General features: G+C 38.1%; 2 protein-coding genes and 1 long non-coding RNA gene across 3 annotated transcripts in view; 1 reads left to right on the plus strand and 2 right to left on the minus strand.

The window, feature by feature from the left end:
• The window catches only part of LOC126759204 (uncharacterized), a 276,318-nt gene that overhangs the window by 137,436 nt on the left and 117,723 nt on the right, over positions 1–21,159 (minus strand). The gene's annotated exons all lie outside the window — the stretch shown is intronic.
• Positions 1–21,159, plus strand: part of LOC126759173 (la-related protein Larp4B-like) — a 182,379-nt gene that overhangs the window by 17,682 nt on the left and 143,538 nt on the right. The window contains 1 exon segment of the mRNA XM_050473851.1: positions 8,137–8,253. Within this exon segment, the coding sequence (XP_050329808.1) occupies positions 8,228–8,253 (26 nt within the window). The 5' untranslated portion in view covers positions 8,137–8,227.
• LOC126759181 (uncharacterized) lies at positions 8,736–14,745 on the minus strand. The gene is made up of 3 exons (XM_050473863.1): positions 14,460–14,745; positions 9,459–9,700; positions 8,736–9,382 (listed from the first exon to the last, which is right to left on the minus strand). The coding sequence occupies exons 1-3, from the start codon at positions 14,714–14,716 to the stop codon at positions 8,766–8,768; spliced, it is 1,116 nt and encodes a 371-aa protein (XP_050329820.1). The 5' UTR covers positions 14,717–14,745; the 3' UTR covers positions 8,736–8,765.

The raw sequence follows: 21,159 nt of genomic DNA on the forward strand, positions 1-21,159 counted from the left end.
GCTTGAAAATCGTCGTGTTGGGTATGTAGCGTGTCAATCCAAGCCTCGTATCAAAAACCTGAATCTTTTGCCTTCTTGACAACGTAGCTGAAAACCCTACATACATCAAACGCATCAATACTGGTGTGGAGATGTGTGTATACGATCAATAGTTTAGCGAAAAGCGCCGCAAAAAAGAGTCGAACCGAAAGAAGCACGCCAAAGTTAGTCAAAAATTAAGGTGCTGCTCATCGCTTTCCTTGATTGCCCTGGTGCGGTTCAACATGATATTGTTTTGCATTGACCGTAACAAATGGTAGTCCAATGACGCAAGGTCAGGGCTGTATGGCGGATGCATTAAAACTTCCCAGCCAAGCCCTCTCAGTTTTTGCAGAGTCATCAAAGATGTGTGTGTTCTAGCGTTGTCCTGATGGGAGACACAGCCCTTTCTGTTGATCAGTTCTGGCCGTTTTTATTTCGATTGCTTGCTTCAATCTCATCAGTTATTACAGTAAAAAATAGAATCAATCGTTAAATCAGGCGGGAGCAGCTCATTGTGGATGATTCCTTTCCAATCCCACCAAACACTCAGCATAACCTTTCGAGGCGTCAATCCTGGCTTTGCGACCATTTGTTGAGCTTCACATTAGTGTCGTATTTGATCCACTTTTATCTCCTGTTACCATTAGCTTCAGAAATGGTTCAATTTCATTTCGTTTCAGCAAAAAATCGCAGATGTTAATTCGGTCCATTAAATTTTTTACAGACAATTCATGTGGTACCTAAACATCGAGTTTCTTTTTGTAGCCAGCCTTTTTCAATTGGTTCAAAATCGTTTGATAATGAATAATAATATAATGAAAGGTCGACCAGAGCGAGGTGCATTTTTCACATTGAAATTTCCAGAACGGAAGCGAACGAACCTTTTTTTGTACTACACGACCTAATACGTAAACTCACGAATTTCATTGGTGGCTTGCATTTTTCCCTTTTTTAACGGGTCCGGCAAAAGGCCCATGATTTCACACCGAAGCAGCAACAAGTAAGACTTGAGAGAGCGAAGCAGATGCTTCGCTTTGCCGAAAGCGGTCAAATTCCGAACATTGTGTTTTCTGACGAAAATATTTTTCCAATTGAGTAATTCGTAAACTCTCAAAACGATAGGGTTTACTTGACCGACCGTTCATGCGAGCATCTAAGTTATCGGTTGGCCACCAGGAGGCAGCACCCGCCACAAATAATTGTTTGGGCCGCTGTCACCGCAGATGGGCGCTCTACAATTGTTTTCATCGAGCCTGGCGTCAAAGTAAATGCGACATATTATCGGGAAAGTGTTCTGGAGGTTGCTTTGAAGCCGTGGGCAAACAAAAATTTCGGTCGCAAACCATGGACGTTTCAACAAGACTCAGCACCGTCTCACAAAGCGCGAGTGAACCAAGAATGGTTGAAAAACAACATTCCGCACTTCATTACGACCACACAATGGCTCTCGTATTCACGAGATGCGAATCCAATGGATTATTCTCTCTGGGTCATTTTGGAGAGCAAGGTCCGAAGTGAAAAATACACCAGTCTCGAGCCAAAATACCGGCAAGTCACATTCGGGCAGCTTGCGATTCGTTTTTTGACGGTCTCAAGGCCATAATTAAGGCAAAAGGTGGTCATATCAAGCAAAAGTGAATTGGTCTTGAATTTATTATTATTTTCACACATTTTGTACTTTAAAATAAATAAAAATAATTTTCCAAACCGAATTTATGGTTTTTTTAATAGGTTACACTTCGAATTCCGGACCTTGTATAGTGATCCGATTTGAACAATATGTTCGGATATTGTAGCGATAACTAAGAAAATATTCTGCACTTAACTTCTTGACGATAGCTTTACAAATAAAAAATTTGCCATACAAGGACTTGTGTTGGATCGGTCAGTTAGCATGACAGGCATACGCTATAGTAGTCCGAATCAGACTCAACACACTTAGAGACGTATATGGCCAAATCGACTGAGCTCGTTACATGTACATACATACATATCGTCATTTAAAATGCAAAACAACGTATGTATAATCAAAAAATCGAAATTGAGTGTTTTATTGCTTACGATTCACTACTTCATATTGTGGTATAAATATTTGAGGTTAAGTTTTAAAGAATTTTAGAAGTTCCCTGCTAAAAATCCAGGAGCCCAGCTCAATCCAATTTATGCAAAAATTGTATGAAACTGTACCACTGTGCGCATGCTTACCCCCAACGGTGCTTGGCTCGCGCAAAGGTGAAAAGTTGTTAGCATTTGCACTTATAGATTCACAAATCCCTAAAAAATGTATTGAACAGATTGGCATTGCTGATTTTGTAGCAACTTGCACTACTTGAAAATGCATAAATATATTTGTTTGTATGTATGTATGTACGTATGTATGGTTGTGTCCATATGTAAATATGTTACTAAATATTTATTGCTGCAGTCGCATGCAAATAAGCTTAGATGTGTGGGTATGATAACTAATTTATTGTCACTCGTCGTTCTTGCAACATCTGCAGCACAGCGGCGAACGCCCTCGCTTGCAACAGCAATGACTTTTGCTACAATTGTTGATTGTTTTCAATTTCCATTTCATTTTCATACGGCTGTATATATGTACATATGCTTATAAGCAGTTAAGTGTGTGCATAAGTACTAAAGTACTTATGTAAGTACGCATGTGAGTCTTGTTGTATGTACATACGTATATGCAAGTGAACTTACCGCATGCATACGAAATTAATGCGCATGCAACACAGCCTGTTGCATGATTCATCGCAATTGTACGACCATGAAATGTTGCATATAAATAAATGAGTACACCATGGTTTACATGCATACATATTTATATACATATGTAGATATGCTTAACGCATGCATATATGCATTGAAATATATATGTACATATATGTATGTGTATGTAAGTCTCAAAAACCGACATACGAACATTTGTATCCGATCGCATGTTGCCCGATGTGCCTCCCTGCTCGCGATTTATGGTACAATGCGTTGTAGGATATGCTGATTTTGATCTTTGTTGCAGATACTGTTTACATTCATGGGTGGGTGAACTCTACAAATCGCCTACAGTGTCTTTGAGAGCAAGATTTTATTTAAAGCAAGAAAAAACGTTAAGCTTTAAGACCTTTCACAGGTGGAACCTTGTATGGTATATAGTTTAATATAGTTATAATATCTAGCTTGTGTGGCAGCTATATGCTATAGTGGTCCAATCTAAACAATTTCTGCGGAAATTATACCATTGCTTTGTACGACAATCCGTGCCGAATTTGGTTAAAATATAAGCATTTTCAGTACCAATTGACAGTGTGGAATGGACACACTAACCACCTTGGTCGGGTTCGAGGCCCATCTAAAACCTCTGCCGTGCTTTGGGTCCGGCACCCGGTTGCAAGGCAACTCCATATTCAACTAACAAAGTCAGTTCTTCCCGCATTTGGGTTTTAACCACAACCACCACCATACTCCCCGAGGGACCAGTCCGCATGAGCAGGTTGGAGTAAACTCCAAAGGCTCCTGCTACCCGTTGTACCAGAGTTAAGTCTCCGGTCAGACCTCGTTGCAGAAGCTACTACCAGTTGAGCTTCCATACGGCTCTGGACTGGTGGCCAGGGGTTGGACCCCATACACACGTCACATACACGCACCACTCATACAAAATCTAACCCTAATTCCCAGCTAATCGCCTTCGCCGCTTAAACAATTCACGCGCAAACGGCCATAACTGTATGGTATTCCGACTAGTGGAGATCCCTAATGTCCAGTAACCATCAATTAATCGCCCAATTTTCCATGCAAGAATGCATTCAGAAGAATTCATTGAGAGGCCCGTGCCCCGTTGTAGCAGAAAACCCAGACTCAGACAAAATCTGAAGTCTGGGCTATCCTCAACGAACTCAGCGTCCCGAATGTACTCGTAGGTCACTCGGCCGTTAGGACTATTGTCCCAACGTTCTTGCCACCTACACCTATCTCTCTTTCTATCATCTAGAAGCCTCTTGCTCCCTAGATATCTCTCCCTCTCCACATCATCGTCGGAAATCCAGTCATTCATTCAATGTTCATTTCATGTTTGGTCGTGAGGACATACAAAAATGACGATCAACATGTGGGCCAATCAAAATCCGTGATCACCGGAAATTCATTCATCAAAAATCAGCCGAAATCATCGTTCAAATTCATGGAAATGGAATTGAACAAAACATTGATTTATCGCATTTTGACCAAACATTTGGGCTTACGAAAGGTGTGTGCACGGTTTGTTCCGCACAAATTGACTGACGACCAAAAATTGCTCAGAATCCAACATTCGAAGGACGATTATTTGACCAAAAATTACATTTTAATCGTTAACCACTCCCCATAATCACCTGATACCGGGCGACTTCTTCCTTTTCGGAAAAATGCATTTGCTCATGAAAGGAAAGCGTTATGCAGACGTAGAGGCCATTCAAAAGGCTTGCACCGGCATACTGGCGCCATACCGGCCAACGAGCTAAAACACTCGTTCGACATGCTTTTGAACCGTGCAAAAAGCTGTTTTGAAGCAGAAAGAGACTATTTTGAACAAAATGAATTGATTTTGCCGAAAAAAACCATTTGTTCTGTTTTTTTTAAAGTCCTGTACATACTATATATGCCTCAGAGGGTTTCCGACGTTTCCTCCTGTTCACCCAATTATTCAATCTGGAATCTAATTGTGGCCTTTAGTTTTAGTGGCGGACCCTGACTTCCAACCAACAAAAACTCAATTCAGTAGATTTCATCTAATTCGATAGCCCGATAAGGGGTATACCTTGTTCAGGATTCAAATAGCTTTATAAAGGGTGGTTAAGACTTGTCTTTGGAATGTACTGTAGAAGTGAGATATTTATTTAAGTAATGAACCAAGTAGTCCAAAACTGATACTTTTTACAAGAAGACATTTAGCTTTAAAGGATTTTATTCAATCTGTGGCATTTCTTGTGCTATTTAGAAGTCATAAGAAGAGGTTCAGTTCGCGATTTTTTAGCGATTCTTTTGCTCACTGGTTTCGGGTTCAACTCAATTTTCAAAAATAATGTCTGTAAATGCAACGGCAAAGGTCTCCAGTTAATTCAATATAAGATAATGAGTAAGTATTTGCGAATCCAAGGAAGTTAGTGCGTAACAGCAATGAAGTTCCTTTAGCATAGTTCAAGCGATCCGATATATGTAGGTTAAATATAAAGCATTTTGTTCAATAACTTGTTAAGGTTTTTAAGATAATTTCATAATGTACATTAATGAAACCCCCGACCTTATTGGAAAACTCGAACATTCGATTACACATGTATCTCTTGTGGTGAATTTTCCATAAGATTCTCATAACAAAGCTCTCAGAACTTCTATGGTGTCCACTTTTGTTGACTAAAGGCCTTGAATTGTTGAAGGTATAGGTCCGCATTAAGAGTTTGGTTATAAGGGAACAGCTTACAGTAGATGATTCCATGCTAATGCCGCAAAACAAATACAACTTCGCTTTAGCAAAACTGTTTCAGAACTTTGATTTCAGTATATTCCCATATAGTCTGTGCCCGAAAACGATTTAAAATGGGTTTATTTACACAGAGTCTAGTATTTAGTATTATTTTATAATAGAATTATACCCTCATCAGGGTATACATATTAAGTTTGACACGAAGTTTGTAACACCTAATAGGTAAGGTCTGAGGTCCTACAGGTATAAAGTATATAAATAAATGATTAGTGTGACGAACTGAGTCGATGTTGTTTGCCAGCCGAACAGTGCTCTTTTTTAAAGTCCCCGGACTGATACATAGCTGGTGCTACTTTCATATGATTTTTAGTTAGCCCTAACCTTCAAACGACGCGTGTATAAATTTTGACAGCTGTCGGATCAATTTGTGAATTTTGAGTGAAGCCACTTTCGTTATTGTGTAAAAATGGATAGATACTACAAGTACGAATTTTGCGGGTTGATAAAATATTGCTTTTTGAACGAAAAAATACAGTTCGATTGATGACGAGTTTCCGGACACTTCCCAGTTAAATCAACCATCAAGGATTGGATGCTTAGACGTGATGAAATGAGCACCGAAAACGGTAAACGCAATGGACATCCAAAAGAGCTTGTTACCGACGAAAACATCAAAAAAGTTCACAAAATAATTTATGATGACCTTAAAGTGAAGTTGTTTGAACTAGTAGGCAATCTAAGGATATCAAGCGCTGTGCCAAGTGAGTGCCACGCCTACTCACTTTAGACCAAAAACTACGCTGGAGATGTTAAATCGCAATAAACACAAGTTCTTGCGTCAATATGAGACAATAGATGACACGTGACTCCAGCCTTCCGAAGTCTAATAAAAAGTCATCCGTGTGGAGGGCACACGATGAACCTACTCCAAAGCATGGAAAAACGCAAGAGACGACTGGAGATGTAATGGCGTCTGTATTTTGTGATGCGCATGGAATAAGTAACATTGCTTAACTTGAAAAAGGAAAGACCATCAGCAGCGACTATTACACACCATTATTGGAATGTTTGAAGATCGAAATCGCCGGAATCACATTTGAAGAAAAAGAAATTGTTGTTTTACCAAGACAACGCACTGTGTCATAATTCAGTAAAAATGATGGCAAAAATCTATGAATTGAGCTTCGAATTGCTTTCGTAACCACCGTCTTCTCCAGATCTGACCCACGGCGACTATGTCATGTTCTCAGATCTCAAAATAGTGCTGGCTGAGAAATAATTTTCGTCGAATGAAGAAGTGATCGTTGAAACTGAGCGATATTTTGGAAAACGTATTTTGCCAAAAAAATGTGTTTTACTATGGTCGGCAAGAATGGCTTGTAGAAACACTAGAATAACATAGAGTGGGGCAGAAAGTGACAGCTGAATTCAACAATATATATACTAAGGAATCATTAACTAATATTAAAGCCTAGTTTCATTCGAAAACAAGACAGGGATCACAACTTGTTGTCTAACTCATAAAAATTCAGAAAGAAATATACACCACTCGAACGATCATTGGTAAAATAATAATTTTGAAACAATGGCTAAACATACAAGGTCTGTCGCAAAAGAAACAGAACTTTTTAAATATAACTGTTTCTGGTGGCGCCACCTACTGGTAGGTATACGAAATAAAAAATTTTATCTCTTGTTGACATTTCGTAAAAATTTTAAGACAATTGGATAACTACAATCGATGTTATCGATCAAAAAGTGACAGCAGCTTTTGGTCATCGATCGTAAAATGCATTTTGAACAAAGAGCAAATATTAAATTTTGTTTTAAACTTGGGAAAACGTTTACTGAAACATTTCAAATGATGAAAAAGTTTATGGTGATCAGTGCCTATCCCGTAGTAATGTGCATGAGTGGTTTAAGCGATTCCAAGAAGGTCGTGAGGACCTCTGTGACGATCAGAAGTCGGTCGTCTCCAGAAGTCAAAAATAAAGACAATGCTGTTTTATTTTTACGATTCCGAGGGTATTGTACACCGAGAGTTCGTCCCACCTGGCCAAACGATTAATGCTGTGTTTTACCTTGGTGTTATGAAGCGTCTTTTGTCACGCATTCGTCGTGCTCGACCACAATACCGTGGGGCAGGGTCCTGGCGTCTGTTGCACGATAATGAGCCGTGTCATCGGTCGACGCTTGTCACTGATTTTTTGACAAAAAAATTCCATGTTAACCATTAATCACTTACCCTACTCACCTGATTTAGCACCCTGTGATTTTTACCTATTTGTAAAACTTCATTTGCCCATGAAAGGACACTGGTTTCAGGACATTTCAGCTATCCAAAAGGCGACGACCGATATTCTCAAGAGCATTCCGTAAAATGACCTTAAACACGCATTTGAAATGCTAATTGACCGGGCTAAACGCTGTATCGAAGCACAAGGAAACTACTTTGAATAAAAAAATATAACTTTTGAAAAATATTAATTTTTTGTTGTTTTTTTAACAGTCCTGTTTCTTTTGCGACAGACCTTGTATTATTACATATAAATTATTTAGTTATATATTCTACACCTTTATGTTTAATATTCATTATAATTTGGCTCAATTAAACGCGAAATATTTTTACATTTCGAATTTTCTTCCATTTTCAGTTGAACTGCTGCCTAATTTAATGACCTTCACTGTACACTAATGCAAATAGCAATACAAGCAGCCTGAAAGCACGCTACAGTAATTGTTGACATGACGACCGACGAAGTGATTTTGCGGTAAGTTTATACACATACGAGTGGCTCAGTGAGCAAGTCAAGCCCTCAGGCTAAACTTCCATACGATTATGCTTGGAAGTAAGTTTTAAGATTTGCAAACGCTTAAGAAGAAATGAAATCGAGAGAAAAGTGGTTTATAGTTATTACTATTTCAGAGATAAAGGTAAAGAGTGGGATTGCTTAATGCGCTTACCTTGAACAAAATCAAATAAATACAAGCGGATCCAATAAATATGTGCGTATGTGTGACATATGATTATATTATATTTTTTCTTCCTTTTTTCATTTTGTTTTATTTTCACTTTTTCTTATGGTTTATCAAGATTTGGTCTGTCTTTATTTGAGTATTTTACTATCTAAGCGCAATCTATTCCTTTTCTACTACACAATTCAATCACAATGCAGCGCGCAATTGTGCCGCCTTGCCATAGAGAGGGGCAAGAGAACGAAAATTAAATTACCGTCTCTTCCAACTTCCTTTCTACTGGTTGCTGCTGCACTCAAGCCTTCAACTATACGCGTGACTTGGCCCGCAGATGTTGTGCGCGATAAGCCATGTCTGCACCCGTCGCAGCTTTCCTTTCAGACTTCGGCAGCTCACTCGCCACTAATCCTGCTTTCGCTGCACTCAAAGTTCGCAAATCTCGACGTCGTCTTTTGCCCACCACGCCCACAGGCACACCAGACACTGTGCCCAATTGCAGTAGCAGCGGATTGCTGACCAACGCCGCGGCGATGCCCAAAACTGCGGCGCTTGCGAGCGGTATGAGAAAGCTTTTAGCCAACAAAGCCTTCTGCGATAGCTCGTGCTGGCCCTTGTGCGCTGCCGTTTCATGCGGCGCTTCCGGGTAAGTGTATGAGTACTCACCACCGGCGCCCGCATAGTGACCGCTGCCTTTGCCGCCGTATACGTCGAAGGGTATAGCGCCGGCCTCGCCACTGTGCGCTCCGCCATAGTAGCCGCTATGACCGCTGGCGCCGTAGTGTCCACCGGCATGTGTAGGACCGTATTCGATGTAGTGTCCACCGGTTGTGTAGGGTCGTATGTCGTGGTAACTTAAGTGGTCACCGCCTCCGCCAGGTGCATAACCCGAACTTAGTCCATGCACCTCGTTGCTGCCGTAAGGTTCTGGTAGTGATATGAAAGAAAAAGTGTTAAAATAGTATATTGCAGTATTGAGGTTTGGTGGAACTGGATTACTTACTCACACTGATCCGATCCTGAGCGCTTTGTCCGCGTTGTTGTTGCCAGCTGTTGAAAGAGTTCGCAAGTTGTTGACTGGGATCGTTGTTGTGGAATTTTTTGTGGCTGCTAAGGTCTGGAAACTTGATAGGTTTGGAGATAAAGCTTGCTGTGGCGCTGTCGCGATTATGATATGGTGTATTGATTGTTGCTGAAGACGAGCCTGTTGTCGGAGATGATGTTTGGCTGGTGGAACCTGGACCTCTACAAAGAGAAAGCGCACAGTCAGTGAAAACTTTTGATTTGTAGTAGAAAATTTGTTTAGAATGATACTTTATGCTTCCCTAACTGTTTTTATTTGACAAATCTGGAATCATCCCCTTCGCTATCGCTTACCGATTTCTGATCACCCATAAATTATTGTTCCTGTAATTTTTGGTTATATTCTCTTTTTTCCAATAGATTTCGCCCTACTATTACTTTTACCATTTTCAAAAGCATTGGTTTAGTAATGCAATGCTTTAAAGATATCTAATGATTGCGGTTCTGTTTAAGTGTGAGCTTTCAAATTTCATCACTTAGAAAGTTTTTTGGGCGTTAAGCACTCGTGAACTCACCTTTGAGGTTATCTTAATGTTGCGATTTTGGTTAAGTTGAAGCTTTCACATTTGTTATCATGTACAAAGCTCTCTTTTTCTGGATCTGAAAAGTTATCTTAATGTTGCTAGATTGTGGCAAAAGCTCACATTTGTTATCAAGACAATAGTTTTTTAAAGAAGCTGCTAGATCTTACAACTATGAGAACTGAATGAGTAAACCGCTTGCAAGCAGTTCAAGTGGTGACCTATAGAGAGCATACTACTTACTCTCTCTCTCACCTTCAGATTTTTTCAATTCAACTTAAGCAACCCACAAGCAAGCCGTACAATACTTCCTGCCATCTTTTCAAGTTTATTTTTCACTTCAATTCCATTGAGAACTTATGCTATTAAAGAAATTCGATTTCACGTCCCGTGGTCAAATGTGATAATGGCAAAGGATGTCTGGGAGGAGGGCATATAAATAAATTGATTAAAAGAATTTGTGAATGAGCATATTTTCTACATTTTATTGCGTTATCATTGTGTTTACTGTTACAAAAGACACCATTGAAAGACCATTGAAAGAACGTGACAAGGGCAAATGTGATAACAGTGTGAAGAGAGACACGGTTGGGGGACCAACACAGCAACGATGCAAGTAAGGGGTTATCAAAGCGCCACGTCTGTGGTCTCCTGTGTGCCATATTTTATCGCCGGGTCGGCTGGACTGGACATGACGCTGCACGTCTCGGTGCGGCTTTGCTTTGAGTATGTGACTCGCAGTTTTAAAATGCTGCCGGGCACGAGGAGACATGTGGAATTGTGTGTGTGTGTGTGTGTGTGTGTGTGTGTGTCAGAAAGGACATTTGCTAACACCGGTCCGCTGGAATCTGCGCCCACAAATTTTGCAACGTTCACGGTGACTGTTTTGCTGTAACTATATACTATATGCCTCTGTGTGTGTTTGCCCACATGTTTTGTCACGCGTGTTCATAATTTGTCGCATTGTTGCTTTAGCCTTTGGCTTTTTTGTCGTGCATAGGGGATTATAAATAGCAACAACAACGACTAGTCGTGGCAAATAAAAGTGAAAGCGACAAATTGCTGGATTTCAGGCAAACTCCTGCCGCAAATGTGGCTGGATATGCAACATATGCTTGGCGTGCACAACAACAAAAACAACTAAAAGGATATTTTTGATGTTTTTTACATCGTGGCGCCTCTAATGGGCATTAAGGTGTTAGCTTTCATTGCTGCTCACTATTTCGTTACCTGTGTTGTTTTTGTTGTTATTTTGTTTTTAGCATTTTGTTCTGCATTTTTCATAAAATGTGGCTTGTCGCATTTTTAGTTGAATGTAAATGTTCTTCTGCTTTATTTCGCATGACATTTTTAAATGTTTCGCCAACGCAGCGTTGCCACCTAATCCACTTTGCCATTCCAAAGCTACTCTTTTGTACCGTTATAAATAGCAATGAATGCAAGCAGTGTTTGTAAGTTTTAAGAGGTATAGTTTAACGTTAAAAAAGATTTAAAAAAAACAACAACAAAAATAATAAAAAATGTGGGATCAGTAAATATTTTCATTTTTGAATGTCTGCCAACTTTTACTTTTATCTGAAAAAGCCTACATTTTTTGCAAAAACTAAAAATTGCAGTGAAAACATAAATATTAGACATGGGCGCAGAGCCAAGTTCCTTACTCGCTCGCTGATTTGGTTATATTTTTGAGTTTTCAACTTTTTTTTTTACTAGTTTTCCTAAATGCTCACCCGAGCTCCAATTTGCGGTGTCTTTTGGTCTTGTTATTCACTATTCAACCTCTCTAAGGGCCTTTCACGTTCTCATATACAACCAAGTAGCGAGAAACTGAAGCAGTTTTACAAAAATATGAAAAAACCGAATATTTTGGTTCAGCTGTGTTTCGAACCCATGATTCGACATACTACTGGTCTACGAAAAGGGAGCTAACGTGCGACAACTAGTTTTCTGGGAAACAGCAGTTTGCTCTCTCATCTTATCCGAATCAACTAAAAAGTGAAAATTGATTTTTTGACACCTAAGCCCCCTTTCCGTAGACCAGGTCACATATATTAATTATCCAGTGTTCTATATATTTTGGAGAGATGCACAATTTTTTAGTCATTATTCCAGGAAGCGCCTTCAGGTGAGCCTACTTTTACTTGCGAGATAGTAATTACAGCTACCCGATCTGTACCCTGACCAAATGTCATATTTGACTAACTCGTCCTTATTTCATTTTCTCTGGCTATCAGACAGTTCTCATAACCAGAGGTCAACTAAAAATGGTTCCATACATTAATCAACAAGTTTCTAGGTTCCTTTCTGTACTACATTCGGGCCTAACATACTCTAATTAATATGCTACTAAGCATTCAGCGACGTTTCCAATTACCATTTAGAAAGCGTGTAAATTGCTACAACAATAAGTACTTTTGAGATATAAATATGTATGTACAAGTATGGATCTATTTCCATCAGAAGCGTTAAATAATTTAAGACTTCTTATGCCATATTCTCGCCTTTGACTTCATCAAATAAATACAGACCGACCTTTATCCAATACAAACCACTGTGCTTTCTACTACGCTTCAATAAGAAACAGCTACATATATCTGGTCTTGAATTCCAAAGGCGTCATCAGCTGGTACAAAAGAGTTCAATATCCCCATCACATTTCACTTACACAAAGTCCCTGACTTTCTTCAACGAACCTGACCTCACCTTAATAATGCCGATGGCAATCGAAAGAAATTTTGAGAGAACTAGAAAAGCACAGGTTTACATTGAATTGTCAGTCGTATTATGGCGACTTTGAAGTAGGTTTTGCAATGAGATCTGATTGTGGAATAATCTGGGAAGAATGATCATTACTTTAGCTTGCACAGATATACTATCTTAAAGGAAGTGGGAAGATTGAGAGATGCTTGGCATTCTCACAAATGCAACGGAATATTGTCTTTGACATTTCTTCTAGTACATAACTTTGGAGATCTTGAATTTTCTAAACTCTCTTCTTTCCGATAACAGCTAAGTTATTGTAAAATTTTGTTCTTAGAGATTCCATTCATATATTGTATAAATAGAGCAGTCCTTCTCTCTACAGTGAAATTTATTTCTAGTGACCAAGAGCGTAGAGCGTTGCTACTATCCATAGCTTATATGAACTTAAATTAATATGAAAGTTTATAGTGTTAAAAAGGGGTTTCCAAATTTTTCGAATATAAAATCATAACCGCACTAAGGAAAGAAAGAGTAGTACCTTATTCACACTCTACTCTCATTTAATAGTTTATATTGGATTTAACGCTTAAAGAGTGACAGTGAGAGACATTCCGAAATCTGCTCTCACCGCCGAGAGGTATGTGTATGGAACGGAGTCGGTGGACACAAGACGTAGCGAGATTTTTAGTATGCACACAAGTTCAAGGGAAAGGTTGGACTGCCCGAGTCTTCTGTTCGGAGCTTTCAATTAGACTGTCAGACCACTGTAGTGTTTTTGAAGCAGAAGCAGCAGCTATTAAGGTTGCAGCAGATGACTCTCAGACCACTGTAGGGTTTTTGAAGCAGAAGTAGCAGCTATTAAGGTTGCAGCAGATGTACTTCTCCGAGGTGTAGCTTCTCTTAGGGAGGTATACATCCATTTCGACAATTTATCCCCTATAAAGAACTTGAACTCGCTGATAGTGAGTTCAAAGTTAGTTAAAGAGTGCAAGACCTCACGAACAATAACATGAAGATACTTTCATATTAATCTGTCTGTGTTCTTGGCCACAATGGAATCATCGGAAGATTTAAACCCGATGAAGTTGCAAGAAAAGGTATCCTTACACAAGATCCATCAGGATGTGCACCTGTTTGTTCTTTATCTTTACGCGAGGTGTATTTTGAAAGCTTCATTGACCTTTCTTAGCAAGGTTGACATGGACACTGTGCTATTGGCACTCTCGCGGTTATGCTAAAGATATTTAAGGACGTAACTTGTTGCAATTGCAAGGAGGAAGATTAGGTGGAAACAACTAGGAATTTTGTTTTCCCTTGGTCAGCTTTCGCCAGATTATAGTTAAAGCATCTTGCATCGAACCCTACGAATTAGCCGGAATTGATATCGATCAATTTGTGGCAGGCTCTAGGCGTATTGTTGACGTGCGTCTGTCTTTTTGATCCATACCTAGAGGTTATGGATATCACAACGCATAGACGTCTCTAGTTGCCTAAGTGGGATTACTCGTATCCTCACGAAAAATCAGCCTATTTACCTCACCTAACCAAATGATCTTGTATATTGTAGTTTTTAAACACTTCTTAGCGCAGTCGCTTTAAGAAATTGTATATACTGAACTATGACTTTCATAGTTTTAGACTATTTAAAATCTTTAAACCGCTTTACTGATCCAAATTGCTCCAAAAGCATAACCCACCTATAAAATTCTGGCGGTGTATCATAACTTTTGGCCGAACTTGATGTTGATAAATCCTTCAAATTTGCATTCCGTTTAACATAACCATCTATTTGCCTCGTAGAACCCGAACCAAGAGATGTTGATTGGTTCGAGTTGGTTGTAACGGAAGCTGCCGACGTAGCGCGATCTTCAGCACGAGTTAATGAACCGAGAAACAACACAAAAACTATTACTCTAGTCTTGGCAGTTGTTGTAAAGTTTAGAGAACGAAACATTGTGAAAAGTTAGACCACTAGCACGAAATCACAAGAGATTTTATCCTTAAAGTGTTTTTTTTTACCGAATAAGACCCAAGTACAACAGCAGCGCACTTCAACTCGTTAACTAAAGGCTTCGCTGTTGCGTGCAGTGTCTTTTATAAGAAAGTCATTGACTTTGTGGTTTTACTTTTAGTTTATTATGTTACGTGTTGTTGTTGTGTTAATGTGTTTTTTTTTTTTTTTTGCTTTGGTTTAATGATTTCATTATATTGTAGTTGTCATCACTGTTGTTTAGGACAATTTCAGCTGCAAATTGTTGGGTTGTGAAGGAAAAACTGTTGAAGAAGATGGCTTAAGCGCTCTCAGTGGAGCGCACAGTGTGCTGCAGGTGAGTGTTTCGCGCATAAAACCAGCTTCAAATAATTGTGTTTTCTATTCACAAAGTAAGGTGGGAATTTGGAAGACGTATCCAGATATTGACTTAGTCGCAGTTAGTTTTCTCATTAGTAAAACTTACAGAAAATATTTCGTTTACTTTTTATAGCAGAGTCTCTTAGTGAAACTGTCCTAGTTTTGGATGCAATTACGGTTCTTTCTATCATTATCATTTATATGACTACACTGTTGTATTTAATTAACAAAATCTTTGCTAAATCTCTTCTTTCGTTATTGTATTTGTATTCGTGCCTGTTTCATTTCACTTCGCGGCGTTTTTTTCAGACTCCATGTGAAGTTTACGTCCTTCTCTATTAACTAATTTTATGAAAATGGATATCTTTTGCATATAGTACTATCCTCTGTTCTCTTTTCACTGTCTGCGATCAAGCGGTTGAGTATCGGAAATCTTCCAACGAACTTCTTTTGGTGCTAATAGAATCGCTTTTAAACCCAAATGAAACGTCATTTCTGTATATTTGGTCGATGAATCAATATTTCATTTAATGGGTTTCGATTTTCTATATAAAATGGCTATTAGAACGCCATACACAACACGAGGAAGACTGGAAACCTTCATATACTCATACTCATATACATACTATATGTAGCTATCTTTCATTACTCGTATTCAATGGACTAAAATTGTTTAGCTCACTCGGAACCGAATAGCTTGTAGGCGTTTTAGTATTCTCTGGCCCAGCAAGTATTATTTGAACTTTCTTCTCTGGCTCATATTATGTTTATTCAATAGTATTAAGGTATTTACCGGTCCTTGGACGGTTACTTAGACACGAGTGTCGTTAGAACTGTAACCAAATTTCGACCAGATTTTTTACCAATTTTCATAGCGACGTGAATTGATCGGCTGAGGCTGCGACTCCGCGCTAGTTTTTGGGTGCTATTATGAAAGAGCGTTGCAATATGAACAATTAACTAAATTCAGGGACTTAAGGGAAAGCTAAACGAAAACTGTTTGTTTCTAAAAGGTTCATTCGCAAAATAGTTGTCAAGTGGTTAAGCCTTTGGGTTATTATGTGGGGAAACTTTTTATAGGAAACCTAATACTGTCATTAACTATTTCTTCAGAACCTTCATACATATATTTTCTCGAAATTTTTAGGGCGGTTTCGAACTACTGTGCATCAAAGCTCGGTCACTCTTTTGCCTTTCTTTCTCTCTTCGCAATTGTTTGATTACATGGCAAAGCAAATTTTAGTGGCAGCGCCTACGCATTTGTCGTCATCGCCTGCAATTAGTGACGCTAACTCAATTGACTAACCACCAACAAGCGCAACCGCAAACAAAACAAGAAAAATTATTTAATAAAAATAAGTGAGTGCGCCGTCATTTCAAATTGTAGGTGCATTTTCATAATTCAATCATTTCACTTTTCATTCAAAATCAAAAAATTCAAATCTCTCGGCTTAGTACACATGTGCTATAAATGCCAGTCACTTTTGGTTGGTGGCAAAATAAATATTTTAGTTATTTAGCTGCAAATAAAATGCTTAAAGCATAGTGTTGCATGAAGTAGAAGAAATATTTGCTTGCAACATTGCGTTGGTGTCGCCACCGAAGCGTGAAATGTCACTTAATTTGAGGTGCTAGCAACATAGTCCATTTTAGCTGGTTTTTGGATTTCAGCTGCTTTAAAAGTTAGGTCATGCTTCTCAAAATTTCCCAGTTAACAGTAATGCTAAGGGTTCTTAAGAATGCACATAGCATTTTATGTTATGCTAACTGAACGCTATAGAAAACAGATTCAAAATTTCATAGTGAAGGAGTAGTAAACTAAGCTTCAGTACGAGTAAGAGCATTCCGGTTTCGAACTTTATCATATGGACACCTGTCAGATATTACGTGTTTTGTTATAACAGGAGATCTAAGACAGATCACGCATGAGTCGTGTCAAGCTGTCATTTTATTTTTTTTTTTTGGCATTTCATCATGGAAAGACTTACGCCTGAACTAAGTTTACAAATCGTTCAACTTTATTACGATAATTCACGTTCTGTTCTTCGCTCAGCTTATGGTCAACATAATCGGCCTACTGAGCATACTATTCGCAACACCATCACCCATCTTGAGACCCATAATTCATTATTGCATAATATTCGACCGAATATACCACGTCCAGCACGCAGTGAAGAAAATATAGCCGCTTCGCCTTATGGGCTCTTGAAAAGTTCCAAGAAAAACCAACGTTTTCGAGCCAGATTTCGCTCGGCGGTGTATATAAACAAGCAAAATTTCCGAATTTGTGTCGAAGAGCAACCTTAAGACATTTAAGAGCTGCCATTTTATCCAAAAAGCACAACGGTTTGGTGTGGTTTTGGCCGGTGGAACCATCGAAATTCAAAAATAATGCCGGTGAGAACGTAACCGTCATTGGCGACCGTCACCGAAATCGAAGATCGATCGGCCTCATTTGGTTTCTACAAGACGACGCCAATTTCCGCACATAGCATCAATCAATGCATTTATTGAGAGTACACTTCGGTGAGCAGATAATTTCACGTTTTGGGCCGGTCGTTGGCCACTAAGATCGTGTGATATCAAACTGTTATACTTTTTCCTGTGGGGATATGTGAAGTCTAAAGTCTATGCGGACAATCCCGTTTCGATTCAGGTAAAAGTTCACGCGTGTCAGTTACCAGTTACCAGTCGAAATGTTCGAAAGAGTCATCGAAAATTGGACTCAATGGATGGACCATCTGAGACGTAGCCGCGGCCAACATTTGAAGGAGATAATCTTCCAAAAATGAATGCCAAAGAATGTTCTTTCGAGTGATAATACACATTTTCCAATAAATTTGAAGTTTCTGTGTTTTTTCTTTAAAAAAGTAGGGAATCTTGAAATAGATCACCTTTTAGATTAATCTTCTTTATGAAGATTAACATACAAAAATTCGCGGATTGAAATTGATAACTCAAATCATATAAATTTTGAGTTATAGCCTTCTTTTATCAGTTTATCTTTAAAACTAGGATTTTCAAAATTGCTTGACCCGGAGTTTAATAATTCGATTGTTTTCAAAATTTTCTGCATGCTCTCTACATATTTCATACAATGGCTTACCAGTTTTTTAATCTTTATATATATAAATCTTCTGACCGTGTGTTTGTAGTTGAACTGCTCCTAAACGGCTGGACCGATTTTGATGAAATTTTTTGTGTGTGTTCAAGGAGATTTGAGAATGGTTTAGATTCACAATTTGGTCCACTGGAAAATGTTTTTTTAAATTAATTTTTCATTTGTAATCAATTGCTAATTTTGGAATGTTTGACCAATAGATTGCGCTACCATCGCAGTATCCAATATTCAAACCTTAAATTGGCGTAAACGTGCAATAAACAAAACGATGCCAAAGTAAAAGGCGACATCTGTAGACAAGTTTTCATAACGTGGACAGAGTTGTTCGTTCTTAAGTAATAAATTGGGTGATTCAATACATCTATGGGTAGCTATAACATTTCTTTCATACCTGCTAACTATTGGAGGGGGTATCTTGACAGGCAATTTAAAATTGCAAAAGATCTGGCATAAAATAAAAAACGAAAAAGCGGCATAACTGAAGTTTTGATAAAAAGGTCTATTAAAATTTGAGATATACAGAAATTTTTTCGAAGCATTGCAAGACTGATGCCATAACCATGCCAGCCGATTTTTTTGTCTTTCCACGCTTGAGATCCGTTTCTTAATATGCGGTCCACCAGGCTGACAATCGATTGGACTCGATTGATTTCACTGATGCACAGTCCAAATTAAATAGTATTTTTACCTCAAAAACCAATTCTTTTTTAACGCACGAAATGCTTTTTGATTCATTTTTGTTGCTTCATCAAAAATGCGATTATTCCTTAGCTAATACTTATAATCTAACTAATAGAAATCATATATGTAGATGGTATTAGTAGTACTACCTACATACTTAAGTATGTATCAGCCACAGTAAAACATGGGCTGGTCCTCTAGTCTTCTTACATAAGATCACGTATAATTCAAAAAGTATTCATTTTTTTATTTTTTTTTTTTACAAATTTGACCGTATTTGCTTCAAATATGATATTAATATACCCTTAAAATTATTTAACAGTGCTTAAACCGCCACTTTGTAAAACTTATACTTGGATATATTAGGCTTTAGCATACATGGTGATACTGCTAATGAAAACTCAAACTGGATGGCTATACTAGATATTGCAACCTGATGGCTTGATCGTCTGGTTTCAATGGACAGGCAATCTTACAGAAGCGATCTTATGTTATAAGTATAAAAACGTGCTTACGTGAGCTCAGCGTTGAATTAGCATTCGTCAGTACTTGAACGTCGCAAGTTTCATATGGCCCAGGTTGAACAGTAAGGGGTTCAGGCGCCTGTCACATTCAGGAAGCAAACTTGTTTTCGGTCATAAATATTCTGATCAGTTCTTTTGCTACCTTGTTCGGTCTCTATTGTCGAAGTTGCCTATAAGTTAAAGTGGTTCAAACAACTCAGCAATTACATAACTATGGAGCATGCCGCTTTAATCTTCTTAGCATATTTGGGATAGGTTCGGAATACTATCCCCTATAAGTATTAATATATCGGGGTAGTATTTTTTTCAGGAAAACATTGTGGTTTTACAAGTATGATCTCCGGATCGAAGTTGTAGGAAGAGTGATAAGATAAATCTGAGGAGGTAAGGCAAAGAGTTCGGTTTAGTGTTGAAGCTGCGGGTAGGTTAGTTAGGGGACTTGATGGAATGTTGTAGAGGTACATTATGATATAAGATGATTGTTAGCAGATAAAAAAAACGGCTGCTAAATACGAGAGTCGAAGCTGCTGACAGACGAAAAAGAGATAGCGACATTATTTTAACGGTTTATCAGACGCGGTATCAACGCCATTTAACGTTAGGGTTGGAATTTTGTATAGTTATCATTTTGAGTTTTGTATTCGAGGCTGCATAATGAAGGTTTTTAAAAATATTTACTGGTGACAGCATTTCATAGCTTCTTAGTTAACTTTGGTTTGCTGGGTAATCATTGTTATATGTACTTCCAAGTACAAATATCTTGGTTGATAATGTAATTTTTATGTGTGCGAATTATGTATTTATGTTGTTGTTAAGTGTGGCAATCATTTTATGCCGTCGCTAATTAAATAGTTATACAGCAAAAAGATTGTTGCAACATTGAAATGCTTTGACAGTTGAAAAGGTTAGAAACCGAACATCACAATATTATATTTTTGAAAAAAAATTTAACCAATTTAAATAATTTCCTAAATATGTATATAAGTTTACACATTTGTAGTATAATAATATACTTCTTGTGCGCGCAAATTTCTCTCTTTGACAATTGTTTTTTGGAAAGGTGTTAAATGAGTAAATCACGTGAATTCCTTAATGAGTGTATTTAAGTTTGAAATAGTTTAAGACTACAAAAAGTCACGAAACGATATACGCTACTTACAATTGATTAAGTAGTTTTCTTTATTTAAAATTACTAAATTACGTAAATTTAAAAGGTCGCTCAAAGTAACGAAAAATTGCTTACCAGTGTTTATCAAACTCATATATGTGTGTATATATAAAACTTTAACAAAAGCTGAAAAGCTGGACAATTACAAGACCTTCATGCAAAATATTCCTGATTTAATACCTTGAAACACACTTTTGGCATATATTAATAACATTGGGACGAGAGAGTTGTTTAGTACTCAGTAAAGAAAATGAGTTTTTATCGAGGGTCTCGCTAGTTCGCATAGTCATTAAGGGCTTATATGCAGTTAGAAGGCCGAAAAAAGCGAATTTTCTAGAAATTTGTCTAAAAAACATTTTAATTCATTGATCCAAAAATGTTTACACGTATTACGGTATCTTTTAGCTGTATTTTAAAACTTAGTAAAAATATTTATTTGGAAAGTAACTATCTCCGAGAGTTCCTCTCAAAAAAGACGTTTTGCGGTGACCACTATGTCTCTGAACCAGACACAATGAAATTATAAAGACCAAACAGATTTCGTTGATGTAAT

This window comes from Bactrocera neohumeralis, chromosome 5, assembly GCF_024586455.1.
Source record: "Bactrocera neohumeralis isolate Rockhampton chromosome 5, APGP_CSIRO_Bneo_wtdbg2-racon-allhic-juicebox.fasta_v2, whole genome shotgun sequence".
NCBI classification, from domain to species: domain Eukaryota; kingdom Metazoa; phylum Arthropoda; class Insecta; order Diptera; family Tephritidae; genus Bactrocera; species Bactrocera neohumeralis.